Source organism: Balearica regulorum, chromosome 3 (genome assembly GCF_011004875.1).
Source record: "Balearica regulorum gibbericeps isolate bBalReg1 chromosome 3, bBalReg1.pri, whole genome shotgun sequence".
NCBI classification, from domain to species: Eukaryota; Metazoa; Chordata; class Aves; order Gruiformes; family Gruidae; genus Balearica; species Balearica regulorum.
The window spans coordinates 29,537,450-29,555,766 of NC_046186.1; the positions used below are offsets into that span (position 1 = coordinate 29,537,450).

The 18,317-nt window shown below is 40.7% G+C and overlaps 1 protein-coding gene across 4 annotated transcripts in view; it reads left to right on the plus strand.

Moving 5' to 3' along the window:
- The first annotated feature begins 7,064 nt into the window (after positions 1-7,064).
- The window catches only part of PHF3 (PHD finger protein 3), a 52,703-nt gene continuing 41,450 nt past the window's right edge, over positions 7,065-18,317 (plus strand). For 2 of the 4 annotated variants that reach the window (XM_075747403.1, XM_075747399.1), the window contains exons 1-2: positions 7,065-7,321; positions 16,905-17,173. Coding sequence is in view for 2 of the 4 variants with exons in the window: in XM_075747399.1 (XP_075603514.1) it covers positions 16,930-17,173 (244 nt within the window). In the remaining 2 variants the exon portion in view is untranslated. Of the gene's footprint in view, positions 7,322-12,808; positions 12,834-16,904; positions 17,174-18,317 lie in introns of those variants that run through there. The other 2 variants (XM_075747400.1, XM_075747402.1) reach the window with 2 other exon arrangements.

Here is an 18,317-nt window from a genome sequence, read left to right on the forward strand (position 1 = left end):
TCCCTTAGCAGCTAGTCAGAATTTTCCTGGATGCAATTTGCCTATTTCTCCTATTTTTTCACCTCCAAGAGAGTCTGCCTCTTCCTCTCTACATCCTCCTGCTAGGTAGCTGAGACAGCAGTAAAATTCCCTCCTCAGCCTCACGTTAAGGGTGAAGAAACACAGATCTCTCAATATGCCATATGCTCCAAGCCTCTAATCATCTCGGTGATCCTCCACCAAGGTTCATTCCAGTTTGTCAATATTTTTCTTGTACTAGGGAGCTTAAAACTGGACACAGTACTCCAGACGTGGTCTCTAATCATTTCCCTTGACCTGCTGTCTTTCTGATGCAATCTTTCTATTCATTCGTCCACTAGGTCCTTTCCGCAAAGCTGCCTTCTTGCCAATTGACCCTCGGCCTGTACCAGTGCATGGGCTGTGGCATCACAGATGCAGGACTAAGCAACAAAAATGACCCCTGTTGCTCTCCTTTCACCCATTGAAACAAACATCTCATCGTATGCTGTCACAGTGGTCAGACATAGCTTGACCTTGGTAAATCCAAATTGGTTTATACACACTCCCTTCTTTTTCACATGTTTAGAAATGGCTTCCAAGAGGATTTGCTCCATAACCTTCCTGGGAAAGGAAGTGAGGCTGATGGGTCTGTTTTTCCCTGGATACTTTCTTGCTCTTCTTGAAGGTGTGCATGAGGTTTTCCTTCCTCCAGTCATCAGAAACCTGCCCAATCACCATGACCTTTCAAAGATTAGAGCAGTCTCACAACAACTTCAGCCAGCTGCAACAGTACCCTTGCATGCATCCCACCTGGTCCAGTTAGATTAATTGCTCCTAAACTCCATCTTTCTCCACTGTGCCTCAGTGTTGAATAAGAAGACAAAGGCTACAAAGTTCATGGAAATAATGATGTAGAATGAGAATACTTCACATGGAAGCAATTCTAATTCATATTCTCTAGTTGGAGAAACTGGAAAATGTCAATGTCCAAATTCGAAAACAACTGACTCTTCACATTTCAAGTTCAGAGGCAAGAGGTGCTGAGCTCTTCTCCCTGGTATCCAGCGATAGGACATGTTGGAATGGTTCAAAGCTGCCCCAGGGGAGGTTTAGACCAGACACGAGGAAGCATTTCTTTACCGAGAGGGTGCTCAGACACTGCAACAGGCTTCCTAGAGAGGTGGTCGATGCCCCAAGCCTGTCAGTGTTTAAAAGGCATTTGGACAATGCCCTTAACAACATGTTTTAACCTGAAGTGGTCAGGCAGTTGGACTAGATGATCACTGTAGGCTCCATCCAACTGAAATACTCTTCTCTTCTCTTCTCTTCTCTTCTCTTCTCTTCTCTTCTCTTCTCTTCTCTTCTCTTCTCTTCTCTTCTCTTCTCTTCTCTTCTCTTCTCTTCTCTTCTCTTCTCTTCTCTTCTCTTCTCTTCTCTTCTCTCTTCTCTCTTCTCTCTTCTCTTCTGTTCCACTCCACTCCACTCCACTCCACTCCAATCTGTGTCCCATCCCAAAGCCAGAGGCAGGCACCCACAGGCAGTTTTTTTGCATCTATTGTAGCTAAGGCTGGGATTGAACCATGCAACTGCAGCTGTCTCTTTACATACCCAACCTCTCTCCCTGAGGAGCGCTGGGAACAGAGGCCTGTCCGTGTCGGCAGGATGCCAAGGCTAGGAACGGGTTTACTGCAGAGCTGAGTGGTGCACAGCCAGCAACCCTACTAGCCTCTACATCATATAATGTTTGTGATGCATAGCTGTGGAGTTTCCCATGCATTCAGACTGCAAACGTAGTACTGTATAGCTGGAGGTTAGCAAGTTCAGTATCTATACATAAGAATGGGGAAAAAATGAGTAGGGCAGTTTTGGGCCTGTAGCAGTGATCACAGATCTGAGGGGAAAAAAATAGGCAGAATATAATGCAGAATGGATTTTCCAGGTGTTATTATGTCACACTAGAAATGATTATTTAAACTGGAGAAGGAGATTTAGTAGAACAGTTTTAAAGTAGAAAAAGTAGAAGACAACAGATAGTAACAGAAGGCTGGAGAGAGGGTGAGTGGAATTTCTCAACAATTGATTTGGGAACTCCACTTTTGTTATGTGTATATATGATTATAATAAATATATAAGAAATAATACATTACCATACATAAAAACAAATAATATATAATATCTATATAGATATAATTATTTAATTGAATTTTCATAAAACCTAGAATATGACCAAGAATTTTGCTGACTGAGGAAGACCAGAATCTCATGCAGAGTCCTTGTTATGTTTGTCCAAGATAGATGAATTCAAATTAAGGCATGTGTGCTTAATAAGATTTCTTCTCCAATGGCCTGGAAGACTTTTAGCAATATCAAATTCAAACGGTGAATCTTTTAAGGTCTTTAATTTGATTTTACCTTTCCAGAGTGACGTATCATATATACTTCATTCATAAACTAATTTTATTTTATCACATTTTTCCTTCATCTTTATTTAAATTTTTCTTTATTTGGAATCATGTGGTTAAGAAACAATTTGCTTATTTCTGTACAGTGGTCACCTTAAGATCTGTTGGTTCTGTGCTCTGATATTCAACAGAACAGCCCCAAAATCCAGCAATCCCAGCAAAAAGGCATAGTGACAGTCTCTACTTCTAGCACCATGGCTGCGCGTTTGCGACTTGATGCAATATCACACTTGGTGGCAGGAAGAACACTTAAGACAGCTGGTTATTGAACAGGCATAGAGTGTAGAGAAGACTTGAGAACATGTGTGCAAAGGAAATACAATGCTCAACCTTATTGGAAAAGCAGAAAGGAAATCTCACAAGTCAGAAACCAGCCTTACAGGAAACTTGTAGAGATTTTTAATGCAAGATGCATCATGTACACACTACAATGTATATGAATAAAGCTATAGGAATATATATAGAAAATTACTTATAAAAATAACATTTTTCTTAAAATAATTCATACTCTCTCAGATCTCTCCTTATACAGGGAAAAAAACCCTGATAAATTATCAAATGAGCATTTATTAAAAATAAAATTATTTTTTACAATCATTTACTATCATATGATTGTCTCCACAGAACACAAAAATTAAGGTAAACAGTACTGGGGTGAAATTTCCAGTGTTCAGAGGATTAATAACTCTAGCAGCAGTTCCACAAGCAACTGCCCAAACTAGTTTGGGTGATAAGTCTCAAAGGCCTGTTTTGTGCTAAATATCATAGTTTGTTTTCCTCTAGCACTCTAAAACTTTATTTAAGGATCTTTTCTCCTGGTTTACACAAATCTCCACAAATAATTGCAACCCCATCTTGTCTTCTGGGATAAAATGGGTTTTTTTCAGTCTTGAATCTGTGTATTCCATTGGACAATTCTTAATAAATAGCTTTTAGCTTCTGTACGTTTCATCTCTCTACTAAAATCTACCCTTAGTCATGTAATCAATGGCTAAACATCCTTTGTATTCAGAACCTCACCTTTGTTCACCAAACGCTATTGTAAATTTTAAAAGCTTCAGTCCCTTTCACCTGTGGACCTGAATGGTTTTCTGCTGCTTTCTAAAGTGTGACATGCAACTGTTGTTTGCTCCAATGACTGGCAGCTGCTAACAATTCGTCATGTGGGGAAAGAGAATGATCTTACCGTAAACTTGGTGGAAAGTAGGTAAAGCGGAATATGTTACAGTTCCTGTACTAACTAAAGCAAGGAACGCAGGGCAATGAAAGGAAAAAATAGTGTCATATTCTGATATTCTTAATAAAAAGATGTGCACTTTCACCATGGGACTAGAAAATTTTAGATTATTTGCTGTTATTGTTCCGCATTTGAAAGAGTCAAAGAATTCCTACTACAACAAGAAATGCAGAAGATCTGAAGAACTAACAGTTTTAAATTCTGTTAAGGATACTAGTTCACAATAATTTACATCCAATAGGCTTCAAATGAGTTAACTATGGAGCTTCCTGAACTATTGATATTGGCAAATCCTAGATATTGTGAACAGGCAGTCTGCGGCTCACCTTGGGAAAAATCACGGCAAATGTGGTATGACAGGCAGTTATCTAATTATTAAGAGGTGCAAATATAATATTTATGACTTTTCAGAAAACAGACAGCAGAAAAAAATAAGCTTGTTCAGTGTTGTAAATTTGGCAGATAAATGCAACTGCTGCTGTAGTATATATACACTTTATTTCAGAGGTCTAATTCTGCTTTGTATGACATTCTAAGAAGTTCCGTAATGTACAACATAAATGCAACACTTGGGTTTTAAAATCATGTAAATGAAGTATCTTGAGAAAATTCAAACAGACATACCCACCAAAAAAAAAAAATAAGACGTTCCTGTGAGACTTTGCTTGAATATTGCTTGAATATTGCTCAAATATCGGCCTACTGCTATAACGTATCTCAGCTTTTGACAGTGGCAAATACTACCCTGCAGCATGGAAGAAAACCTGTTAGTCTGCTACGATACTCAATAACTGCTTTATCCAGTTAAGCATATGGAGCAATCTAAATCCTTTCTACATTTTGACAATTGCAGGACTAGTAATTAACACTCAAAAGCGAGCCACATTTAGGACCAGTGCGATATCTGACTGTGCACAGCATAATTTAAAAAATACTGTTTAGAAAAAAATATGGAAGGGCAGGGGAGGGTTGTAAGGAAAAATCATTCAGGAACCTCCTGGAAAGAGTTGTGGCTGAAGAGACTTGGAACTCTAAGCAAAGAAACTGCCTTCTGCTGCTGCTGCTTTCTCTTGTGTTCAGGGCACTAGTAGATTGTTTCCTGAAAATAAATAGGTTGTTTTCCAATAGAAACAACTTGCAAGATCTGGACTATTACCAAGTAGCCCATGTGCAAAGGGATGGCACGATAAATCATTGCTAGGAAAGATAGCAGATGGTGCAGTTGTAATTGTGTATAGCTGATCTGCCATTGTATGGAAAGATCTCTGTAACACCTACTAAATTATCCATTGCGGTAATTTCTTTTTCTTTTTTTAATGTTAAATTAAACTACAACATAGGTGCTCCAGGTGGGCAAGTTCACTGTATTTGGGACAGGCCATTGTGACTATAAAGGACTGGCACAGCCTGGGTCATGGCAAAAGAGAAGTATACAAACTCCGTTAAACTGAGATGGGTCACTGCAGTTATGTGACTTTTGAAAGTGTAAAGAAAGAACTGAATAGGGCAATGAACAATGATCAGATTAGTAGCTGTGCTTTGTCTGGTGCTTGTGTCAAAAGCAATGAGATCAAAAGTGTTGAATGCCGGAAAATTTGTGCGATGCAGTGGGATGCGAATGTGTTTAACTGAATTTCACTTCAGACAATAATTCCATTTCTTAGTATAATCTCGACAATATATCAGAGGTTTAGTGCCTTGTCGAAAGACTGTGCGCAAAAAGCTTTTGAAGAAATTAGTGCCATCAGCCCAGTTCTGTGCCATCGTAAGAAGGCAGTATTTTTTTAAAGATGCTTGCCTTCGAAAGGAGAGAGAATTTCTGAAACTGGGAAAGCACAGGAAGAAAAATGGAAAAAAACACTTGTGGTGATTTACATAAAGGTGTTTTAAGAGGGACAGAAAGAAAAAATTTCGAGTGGCTTAAAACTGCTCTGCTTCAAAGGTGTTACTACCTTGCTGCAACTACCCTATGCAGTGGCTGAAAATGTCACTGTGTTACCATGCCTTCAGTTTAAAGTCTCCTTCCTTACTGTGACAGCAGCAAGAGAAATATTTAATGTATTTCAGCCTTTATGGCACCACAGAAGGCCCTAAAGAACATGCATCTCAAAGACTCAGAATTTAAAAAAAAGAAACAAAAGGAAAACCAATCAATTTTATCTTCATCTGTTATTTTTTGTCCTGATATCATAAAATGTTTGCATTTTGTTACATAATACAAGGAATATGTAAAGGCAGTGTTAATATGCAGCCATTCAGAAGATAATACTAAACTGGATTTTTAGAAATAATATTCAAAATCTGTTTCTCTTTTTGGAGGTGTATTCAATTTGAAATTTGGTAAATGCAATAAGCCCCCAGTACTGCACTTTATACTAGCCCTCAGTCTGAAAGCAGCATAACGTATGTTGCATTTAACTAATGCTATAATGCAAAACAGAGTCCTTTTCTTAGATAACATTACGTTGAGACTAAATTACTTCAGGTTCTGATGACCTGACAAACTCACACCATAAAAGCCCCTACGGTGGGGATTTGTACGACTGTGTGCCACAGGTACCCGTAGTGCACACGGAGAACTTCTCACCAGGAAAAGAGAAGGCCAAGGAGATGAAACGCACGTGTGGAGAGGCAGCACGACACACGTCTCCCCGCGACGGACAGGCTCTGGAGATTGTTCTTGTTCGACCGGTAGCGACCGATGGACCTGGCACATGGAGGGTTGAAGGAACCTGCCCAAGGCCGCCGGTGCACACGAAGCACGGAGAAGCAGCAGGTTGTGTAACACGGACCGTACCGAGGAGGAGGGCGGCAGCCGCCATTTGTGGAGGAAGACCACGGCATTATAGAGGCACTCGTCGGAGCGGTGCCGGGCCGGCCAGCCTCACTCAGCCCGCGCCCCGCTGTGCCCTGTGCCGCGGGCTTAACGGGAAAACCGGCAGGCCCTGCGGCCACGCTCCCCCGCCCCGCAGGCCGAGGCCTGGCAGACACACGGCCCGGCCCGCGCAGCTGCTGCCGCGGGGCCGCCACCCGGGCGCTTCTCGCTGTTTCGGCCCCCAACCCCCGCGAGGGGGCCCGGGACCCCCCCCGGGTGAGCCATGGAGGCCGGCTCCGGTGACTGGGCCTTCGCGGGGCCTGGCGCGACAGGGGGCCGTATGCGCAGTGATGTCACGGGGCGGCAGGTCTCGCCGGGAGGAGGCCGCCGGCGGCGCGGCGCGGCACGGCACGGCACGGCACACCCCGCACACCCCCGCAACCCGCGGCACCCGGGATTCGCTCCGGGCCGCCCCCAGCCCAACCCGGCCCGGCGCCTGCGCAGTGCAGCGGCGCGCCCGGCCTCCCCCCCCCCAACCCGTAAACAGCGCCGTCACGTGAGCGGCCGGGCCCGGCGCGGCGCCGCTCGCCTGACGCCGCGGGGGCGCGCCTACGGGGCAGCGGGCACGCGGCCGGCACCGCGAGCCGAGGCAGGCCGGGCCGGGCGGCACCACCTGGGCCGGGGAAGCCCGCGCGCACCCCCGCTCCCACAGGCCGCGGGGCTGCGCGCGCCGCCCTCTCTCCCTTCGGCGCGGCCGTCGCGTCCTTCCTCCGCGGCTCCGGGGCAGCGCTTGGGCGGCGGAGCAGGGTGAGTTACCGCCGCCGGGCCGCGCCGCGGGCTGCGGCAGGTAAAGGGGGAACGGGGAGGGAGAGGGAGCCCGCTGCGTTGCGCGGCCTCGCCCTGCCTTCGCCGGGGCGCGGCGGGCGGCCGGGCTGGGCTGGGCCTGCCGCGTCGGCGGCGGGGCCGCGGCCTGGCTTGGCCTGGTCTGGCGTGGCCTGGCGGTGGGGCCCAGCGCGGCGGGTCGGCCCGGGTGGGACGCGGCCTGCTTCCGCCGCGGTGCCGCTGGCACGGGCTGGGCGCGGAGGCGACGCTGCCGCCGGCCCTTGCGCAGAAGCGGCCCGCGGTCCGGCGGCGGGCCGGGAGGGCGCTCCCCGGCCGAGCCCTGGCCGCCCCGCTCTAGCCGAGCGCGGCCCCGCGGCGCCGGCGCTGACCTTGCGGAGGCTGCGCCCGCGGGCCCCGGGACGGCCGGCTCCTGGGCTCCTCGCCTTGCCACCTGACATGGCGCTCTGGCCCCGGCCTCGCTGCCTGCGGCGGCCTCTCTCGTCCACGCCCGCCCCGGCGTCCGTGCGGGAATCTGCCGCAGGCTCCCTGCCCGCAGCCGTGCTGCTGCTGGCTTTCCCGCACCGCCTTCCCTGCCCCGCGTGTACTAGGTCTTGCCCCTTCTTGGCACCGCTTGTCCCTTCCCGCCGCTTTAGCCGCTGATACCTTCTTGCCCCATACAAACCTGAGGAACAAACACCAATTTAGACCCTGCTGTTCTTCCTTCTATTGGTCTGACCTATTCCGGGCTCCTCCTCCTGTCTCTCAAACTTAGCATCATCAACAATTTCTGTGTTTAACTCTTGTGTATAGTACCCACTGTAGGAAACACGGGAGAAAATGTGGTCATCAGCACTGCCAGGGGGATTTAGTGGCCTGGTGGCATTTCCAGATTCCGTTTTTGGATGAGATGCTCTTTCTGAGGCAATGTGTCCGCGCTTCTTGCTTGCTACTGGAATGCAAGTAATTAATATCTATACAGCTTTAGAGGAGCCATTGCGAGTGTGATTGCAAGTGTGCTTTCTGTGTGGGCCGCGCAATGGAGACCTGTTCTAGCCGTGAGGTGAGGGCTTGGAAGAAGAGCACTCTGTGCAGTAGGTTGAGTTAGTAGTAGTAGCCTGCAGAATGAACTATAAAAGTGAGGAAGAGAAGACAGGAACACGGGGTGACAACAGCTGTATGATACTAATTGTAGTTGTGATGTTGTCTTTTATGTGGCTGTTAATGAATTATGTAATTTCTATACATTTGCGTTTATAAAAATGGATGCTAATGTCGCTGAACAGTGGAAATACTGTAGGATTAAATATAAAGATTGTAAACATGTCATCTCTTTAACACCACTAATTCAGGGTTTGTTTTACTTAATAAATTAATCAACTAAGGTTTGGGACATACTGTAAGGAAGATCTTGAAAACCTGAATTTTCTGGTTTTTGGAATAATTTAACTTTGAATGGTCTTTGCACTTAGTGAGTAGCCTACAATGAAACTGCTACTCACCTCTCTTTGCTTTCCCAAGTAGCTTCTACTTTTAATTTCTGTAGTTAGTTTTCAAGATTATACATATAAATATGGAATTCTGAACACCTAGATTTTTTTCAGCTGTCACTGCCCATTACGCATTCATTTTTTATGTGCATTTTACATTTGTAAACCTTCATGAATTTCAAGCAGCTGAAAGGGCACCTAACTAAAAGCCATGTCGGCTAGATCTAATTCAATATAGTTAACTGAAGTAGTTCAACACAGTGGTAAGCAAACAGAGAGGTTTCTGAGAAAGGAAGAGCTCTAAAAAGTCTGTAATTGTTATCTGCCGTACTTCTGTGACCTTCTCTTTTCAGAAGTCTTAGCTCTACCTTATGGAGTAAATACTACTCATGTTGTGCAAAGAGCTGAGCTGTTGTTTGCTGTATAAAATTTTTTTAGCTGTTATTTTAATGGAAGTTTGTATTTTTAAATAATTAATTTTTCCTACTCAAATTAAGGCTTAAAAATACTAAAGGGAGATAAATTATGTGTAGGAAATAGCAAACTGTCATTGTTTTATTGTATTATTTTGGCATATTATGTCAGAAACTTTTTTATGGGAAGGAAATATTTTTGAAAGGTAATATTATGAAGTAGCAATGACAAAGTCCACTAAATTGGAATATAAGTGTTCATTATATAGCAGCAAAAAGTGAAAAAAATGGACAGCTGGTGAAATCCACCTGCATGGTGTCTGACTGACAAATAATCAGTGTAACCTGTTACACAGCTTAACATTTATACTATGTTTAAGCTGAAAATACTTGAAACAATTCTTGAGGAACGTGAGGGTGGAAAATAGTTGGAGAACATAGTGGTGGTGATGGAAAGATAATCTGCCCTTGTCTTTTTCTTTTCAGGGAAATGTCTCTTGGTAGTGAGCCTTAGAAATTCTAGGGATATGTGTAGTGCGAGAGATGAATAAAATGACATATAATCTTTGATTATGCTTAATTTTTGTGGGATTCAAGAGTGTTCATTGATGGGACAGTCCATCAAAAGACAACAGTCTACCTTAGAAAATACATTTGAAAGATTTCATAATGTAAAGACATTTTTGTGGCAAAACACAACTTCTGCTGCAACATTTTGTGCCTCTTCTAGCTCTAAAGTGAGGGTGAGGAATGCATTGTTTTTGAGGAGAGGTTGGTCACTCTGTTCAAAAGAGAACTGTTAAGTTGATGTTCTGTGATACAATAATTTGATCTTTTATGATTAAGAAAAGGTTTCTCTATACTTTTTCTACATTTCTTTGTCTTCTAATTAAATTCTTTGTTTGAAATTTACTTTTTATTCTGCTCACTGAAATGAGGTACAGTTCTGGCTGGTGAATGTAATTCTTTTGAATAGTGAAGGTTTAACAATACTTTGAGCTGTGTGCCCTTACTACTTGCTATCAGAGTAATTGAAAGGGATCTTCTGTGTCAGTGACGGGAGCAGCATATACCTTCAGTTTATAGATGGATTTTGAGATGTGGTTATTTGACATGTCAGACTATTGAAATTTCAGTAGCAGAGTGATAAGATTTGGGTCAGTTGGTGTCTGAAGACTTTAGGGTGAGTGGAGCACAAAAATAGTATAGAAGACCTAGTTAAGAATGAATGAAATGCTCAGATTTACATTTCTTGTTCTTTGATCTGTGGCAGGGCTTTGGTTTTGGTGCCACTAAAAGCTAGATCTTTAATTTTAGAGGGATTAAAATAATAAATAGGGGATTTAAATAAGAGAACAGGTGGCATATGTATACTTATGGGTTGATGTTTTTGGCATACAGCTTTTCCAGTGTACCTGGGCCTTCTTTGCAGCAATAGACCTGCTGAGTACATGGTGCTGTCAGGCAGGTATTTGACAGTGTCCTGTTTGATGGGAGAACAAGAAATACCAAATTTGATTATGCTCAAAGGCCAAAGTTCAGCAAGCCATATTCCATTCAAGTGTTGTATCCTCTTTTTGAGATCTTTTTTTGAGATCTTTCTTCTTTAACAGTTCTGAACACATTTTTGTGGCTATATTGCAATTCATATGCTCGTAAATCAAATTGCTTGTTCTGTCAAAATTTTTTTGTCAGTTAATTTAATTCTTGAAGAGTGCCCTAGATAATGGGGTTTGAGCCAACGTGAACCAGAGTAGAAAGTACATTAGTGTGAGAGTTGTAAAGTTGAGGTTTTCTTACTGGCTGTGGTGCTGATGTACTGTCTGGTATTGATTTCCTTTTTTATCTCATGATGTGTTTAGACTGTGAGCTCAGAGAAAATCTGGTACTACAGAGGACCTGGGTCTTGGTTGTGGCTTTTGATGCTGTAATATCCATAAGCATTGTAAGAATGAATGCATCTTCTAGTGCTTAAGACACGTGGCAACTTAGCATTAATATTCAGTTAGATGCCTGTGACCTTAAACTTCAAGGTTTTATATACAAGGAAAGGGAGGATGATAGTAAAACTTCCCTGTGCTCAGCATCAGCACTTTGAAGTGACATTGATTGGTAGGAGGGTTGTAAGTGTCAAGGTATCAGTGAGCGCATGGGGTGGTCTGACATCACAGCTCCACTGAATGAAGATAGACAATTGATACCCTGAATGCTCTTTTTAGATACAGTAATTACCAAAAGATGCAGGTGAGGGATTTTTTTTTTTAACTGCTGGTGGTGTTAGCTAATTTCCTGTCAATTAAGGTGCAATTTCCCTCTTTTGCTAAAAAAGTTTTTGTTAGTTATTGTTACTTATTATTTGATTCCTCTGTGACATTGCTGGATCAGCTTTTCCCATTTGTTTTGACATCTAAGGTGCTATACATCCAAATAGGCGTGTTCTTTTTGTATACTTTTCTGGCCAGTGTTTATTACTACTGTTTGTAGAAATAAATAGGATAGAGATTTTTTGGTGGAGTCTATCACTGTTGTTGTAACTAGTCCTTGCCCTCAGTCGTTTGGCGTGGGTAAGCTGAAGGAAGGTGTTTACAGGACAACAGACCGAGTCTTACATTTTGAGTGTTGTAATGTTTCCAACATAAGTCCAGTCAATAACTGGATTTACAAAAGTTTTAAAAAGCACTAGTCAGATTCAGTGAATTGGAAGCACTGTTCCAAAAGGTATGTACATAAAATGGAAGGAATGGTAGTTTTATTATGCTGTCTTCAGCAGCTTCAGACTCGCTGGTTCAGGGACATCAATAAAGTAGATAGGATCTTCAACATCTAGGATTTCGAGTATCCTAAACTAGCAGTGTGAGCTTTTTTCCTTTCTTTGGTTAGGTTCCTTCAGATTTTTCCTCTCCTTGTTCTCAATTTAGGCAAATTTTTTGTTAAATTTCTTTGTAGAAATATTTTATTTTTCTAAAGTTTGAATTCTGAGGACTTTAATAAACCAGATTTCTTTTGAAAATGACAGTCATGAAAAATACAGGAACATCTATTTTATATTCTCAAGTTTAAAATAGAAGCTAATATATGAAAGTCAAGTTTACAATGTAAACTAATATATGAAAGTCGCTCCTGGGTGGAGAGGGGAGGAGAGAAAGTAACTGCAGTGAATATTATTTAAAAGCATGAAACCTAGCTTTTGCTTAGTAAAATAAATGGTGTGGGAATACTATTAAAACTGAATAAAACCTATGTAAAGGAAAATAATAAAATATCAAGACAATATATCTAATGAAAATCTAAATATGTAGTTGGAAAATTAAACACTTTCACATACCTTGTGTTTAAGGGAGGCTTAATTTAGAATGCAGTCAAAGATGGAATATGGTTGGCCTGTACATCAGCTAAGAAACGCTCAGAATTTCTAGAGGTATGTACAATTTGTGATCACCTCTGCTTGAAATGTATTTTAGATAAGATGGTAGAGACATGCTGATGCAGTTGGACATCTTCACTAAACTGTTTTGCTCTAGAAAATAATACAACAGGAACTGAAGTGATTATTTGCTTCCTTCACAGACAAAATAAACAGTGAGAAACCTTAAAGAGGTACAGTATCTCTTGTCCAGATATTATTCTTCCTTTCCCTCTAAGATTAGTTTGAAAGGATATGCTTGTTTGAGATCTCAGTTTCTTTCCTTAGCAAGCAATCATTCTTTTAATTTTGGAAAGTCATTTAGAGCTGCTAGAGATGTAATGAAAAAGTAGTAAATGGGGACAAAAGTCTGCCATATCAGATCCTACAGCATGTTTATTTCATACCAATATTTGTTGAGATTTGAGGCAATATTGTGACATACCTAACTTAAACTAATTCAACAACTGAAGAAATGACTTTTATAAGGTGGAAAACTCAGAAAAAGAAAATTATGTTGAGAGCATGAAGAGATTTTTATGGTAAACATAATATGGAAGAAATTCTGGAAGTCAGGTTTAATTGACATGTTTTTTCTCTTTAACAGAGAGTTAACAGTTGTTTTTAATGATGGATCACTTAATAATGAAAGTGGGTTGGTAGGTTACTTCTGTGAGTACCTGTTGTGGCCGTGGGAGGCTGCTTGAAGGAGTTGAGGAGATGTTCTCTATACCTGTAGCTTTTCCTGATGGTCAGATGTCATTGCACCCATGCTCCTGTATCTTGCTGTGCTGTAGCAGTGTCAGTACATGCCCTGATGTTCCAGGAGCCAGTGGGTGGGAGAAGTTTCATGACTGTCCACAGTGAACCTGGCTGGGACTTCCTCCTCTGCCATTTACTCCTTTGCCTTGTTCATGAACGCTCCTCTTCTCACTGGTTCTTCATACATGAGACTTTTCATATTCTGTTGCTTCTGATTAACTACCCGGTCGGAAGGCACTTTTGAATTATTGCGCGATGGGAGTACACTTGATATGTGCAATTTTGCTGTGAGTGATACCAAGCCACTGGCCTGTAGAGTTCAAGTGGAGGACACAGCTGTGTTCAGGGGAACAATACATTCCTCCTGCAAGCGTTAGAGTTATCTTTGGAAATAAGTGACCATGAAGAACTTAACTGTGTTTTTACCTATATCTCTGGCTGTTTTTTCTGGTGTTCAAAGTGTTTCAAATGCAAAATAAACCATTCAAAATAAATGCATTTTAGGTATTGTGTAAGGGAAGAATTAGGGAGTTTTTTAGCAACTGTTTCTAGCAATTGGCTGTCTAGCAACACGTGTATCTTTCGTTGTTGGTCCCCACAGATTCTACACTTCATGTGATAGTTAATCTAGTAATGCTAGCAATACTTTTCTAAACTTGATAACGTATAAGGTATGCAAAGAATTGAACAGTATTTTCTTGAACTAGGTAGAGCAAAATTTTGATTCCTTGTACTTTACTGGGATAATCTAACTTCAAAGAATTTATGTTCTACAATTTTTTAATCTTAGATTTTGTGATAGTAGGATTTTTCTACAAAACCACTTTATTTATATCCTTACAATGACTTTTTGATGCAAAATTTTTATAGGGCTTATACTTGATCATAGACTCATGCTCCAGAAATAAAGCTTTAAATAAAATTCCTCTAGAATTTCCTCTAATAGCTGGTTAGGTGTCATTGAAGGTGGCTGTGGCCACTGCGTATATAGTTGCTTTGACAGTTACTTTGCAGTACTTTTAGCATTCTGAATGGTTGCATGGTAGTCTTGCAAAACTGTAGGTATTCTTTTTTTCATCACATTGCTGAAGACAGAGGTTAATTTCTGTCAGCAGCGATTTTTGTAGCAAGGGCTAACATACTGCTTGAGCTTTGCTATTTAACACTGCTTTTAACAGAGTGGTCAGCACTGCTTTGGTAACAGCAGTGTTTGAGTAACAATTGTATAAATGTTCCCCTCCTATCCAGAAAAAAACTTGAGATATATTGTTGTAAAATGTGTTCAAAGCCCCTGCCACTCTTTCGTATTTAATGTTGGGTACAAAAGATTTGTTACAGTAATTTACGGGTGTTCTGTTGTAGTGTCCTTGGCACTTGTTAGCGTCCGGGTTCACCATCATTTTATCCTTTGTTCTGTTACTCTTGTGTTCATGTGATGCTAATATGAAAAAAACCTGTCATTACAGGAGGGTGTTTTAAACTACTGGATGGGGGCATTTATAATTATTTTCTTTCTTTGAGTCACTGCAACTCTTGTAGTTTATCCTGTATCGTATCAGATTGTTGTAACTACATGGCATAAGAATAGATGATACAGTGCAGCATAGCACTTCCTCTGTTAGTTTGTTTGCTTTATTTGTTGCCAAATTTGGAAATTATTTTGACAAATGCGAAAAGAATGTGGGCCAGTATAGGTGCTAGTTGGCATGGTGTGTGTGTAGATGCACTGCATTGCTTGATCGAAACAGTCCATTTTTTTGATGTTGAGAGCTTTCAAATTATAACATACTTGCTGCTGTTAATACTGTTACGTGCTTACTAAATGCACCTGATTTGGCCTGACTTTCCTTCTTGCTGGCTGTTTGGTCAGTAGGACGTTCTGTATTAGGCTGTTTTGTCATTGTTAGTGTGTAGATACTGTAAAGACGCCGTGCTCTGGAAAGACATAGTGCCATACCTGACCATTGTTTTCTTCTGAGCTGCCCTGTGGGAGAAGGAAGAAAGACTCTCATGTTTCTTAAAACGAAAAAAAAAAAAGGGGGGGGGGGGCGCAAACCAAAATGAAACATTTTTCATGCTCACCTGTAGTTTTTGTAAATTTGTGAAATTAAATAAATTGCAATGGGTTGAAAATGTAGCAGAGCTCTTACGTGTGTATGGCTAGGATTTTCCCTGTTGATTGCTAAAACAGAAATGTCCCATTAATGTGTATAAGGAAGCATACTTACTGTTCTAGTAAGCATGAGTAGGTATGTACTGGATTTATGTAGTGGCAGGTGACTGGAATACAGATCTAGAAAGTAATTCAAGCACTACAAACTCTAAATATCCCTTCTCCTGTTCATTAATTAATGCATTCATTAAAAAAAAAAAAATCCTGTCTAGTATGTAGGAGGATGATGATGAAGGAAGGAGTGGGAGAGAATGTATGTCCTTTTTCTGTTTCCAAAAGCTTGAATAGCTTTGTGTGTGCCAAAACTGGTCTCCAAGACTTTCCTGTGTGCCAAATTAAGCCAGACACTACTGCACTACTCCATTTTCCTTGCTTCCATGACCATATTTATTATAATTATCTCTCTCTACCTTTAAGTAAATGCTTATGCTAAACTTCTGAAGAAACATTTTGCTGACTTTTTTTTTCTCATTCTGTTGTGTAGTTACACATTCTTATTAGTTGAATCTCTGCTGCAATAGTTGCATTTCTGCTATATCACAAAGAAGTGATCTAGAAAATAGAGAATCCTTTCTTGTAAAATGTAGGTGCCATCTTTGAATACAGTTCCTTAAGTTTTACCTAAACTTCACAAATGAAGTTTTTGAAACGCTCCTGGCCCTTACGAAGCCAGTTCAGAAATCTCATATACTTGACTAAGGTCAGATTTTCATATAAAATTTCTATAATTTTATTGAATGTAATGGTAGGTGAAAAATAATAGAGATAAGATCTTGCTGCTTAAAAATAGTTACTCACTATGAAGTACTTGGTAGTTCCACCTCAGTTTTCGGCCTGGTATGGTAGGCTCCTGAGCTTTCTCAGCTCCATTCATGTTAGTGGAAGCTGACCTCACATTTTTACATTTAAAAGTAAAGAAAGATGTGCACTCACAGTACTGCTGTCCAGGTTCGTTTGTTCTTGATTTCCCCCTTCCTCTGGTGTCCCACCCCCTTGGGTTGGTTAAGGTTTAAACAAATTTTAGAAAGGAGGTGTTTTAGTTAACCCTTGTCTGTAGAAGTGGCAGCACTCTGATGCTGATAGTGGAGTTTATATAAACTTAGCATGGGATTTCTTTTAAAAATAATCAGCTAGAGAATGGATTTTTTTAGGTATGCAATGGGCCATACTAAGCCATAAGCAGATTTTTTTTTTTTATGTTGTTGTTACAATTCTAAAATACCTTAAGCATTCCTTATAAAACACAACAGCCAAAACAATTTGCTGGTTTCTTAGGTGTTTTACAATTTGTAGCTTATTTTCTTATGGTATTTTTCTTGTCTTTCTATAGGGCTGAAAGACACACAGGAGTCTTCATGGATATAGTTGATACATTTAACCATTTAATTCCTACTGAACACTTAGATGATGCCCTATTTCTAGGATCCAACCTGGAGAATGAAGTCTGTGAGGATTTTAGTACAAGTCAAAATGTCTTAGAGGATTCGCTGAAGAACATGCTCAGCGATAAGGATCCTATGCTAGGATCTGCAAGTGCCCAGTTCTGTTTGCCTGTTTTGGATAGCAATGATCCCAATTTCCAGATGCCTTGTTCAACAGGTAAATGTTACAATTTTTTAAGATTACAGTTATACTTTAGTACCAACCCATTTTTGTAATGTAGAAATACTAATTTGAGATATCTGTCTCCTTCTTGCCCTTTTTGTTGCACTGCTTACATGCCTGGCATGTAAACCATTTGCAGTTCTTTTTAACTTTGTGTAACAATGGAGGAAGGCTCCTAATCTGGATCAGAAATAATTTAGGCTTTGTCTTGAGTATGCGTACATTATTTCCCATTAAAATCGTGATTTGTTTAGTGTAAGTACTGTACCTGATCAGTGAAGTTGCTAGTTGTCTTCAAAAAATGTAGTAATTCCGGATTAGCAGTAGGAGCATATGAGTTGTACAAATTACTGCTCTGACCTCTGGGCTGATATCAGATTCTTGGTGTTTTGCTTTGGTTGGCTTCAAACAAAACCCTGGAATGATAATACAATCCTTCTTTTTTTTTTTTTTTTTTTTTTTTAATATATTTGGAAATACCTGATTTGGAACAAATTTAGAGCAAAGTTTTAAATAATAATTTCAGGAGTTGTGGCATAGTTTTGGAAGATCAAAAAAAAAGGGGGGGGGCAGAGTGTGTTATCCAGTCCCTAAAATTATTTATATTGATGAATAGTTGGAATAATTACACTGAATTTAGTGTAAGAGACAAAAATATATTCTATGCTTAATAGTTCGGGTTTTTTTTAAAATTTGACTGGAAGTTTAAAAAGAAGCAATTTAGGTTCATTACTGAATAGTGTGGTAGAACAATGCAGATAGCTTTGGTTATATCAGCATTTATTTTTTTTTCTATTAACTTTTATGAACTGTTTCTGAAAATCTTGATATTTTTCTGATACATGTATTTGGTTTCTACTAACAGACTAAATTATCACCTTCACTAAATTAAGTGGTATTACAATATGGAAAACTATAAATCAAAGATGATACTGACTGAGGGAATGAAAAAGTGAACTACAAAGCCAAACAAGATATTTAATCTTCTTACTACTTTAGTAGAATATTATTTGAGGCCATCTTTAATGTTTTTGTTTATTCTTGCCATTGTCTGTGTCCTTACATGTTTTTGTCTGTAACCCGCCAAACAAAATTGTATCACACTCAATGTGCATAAGACTGTACAATGTATACATCT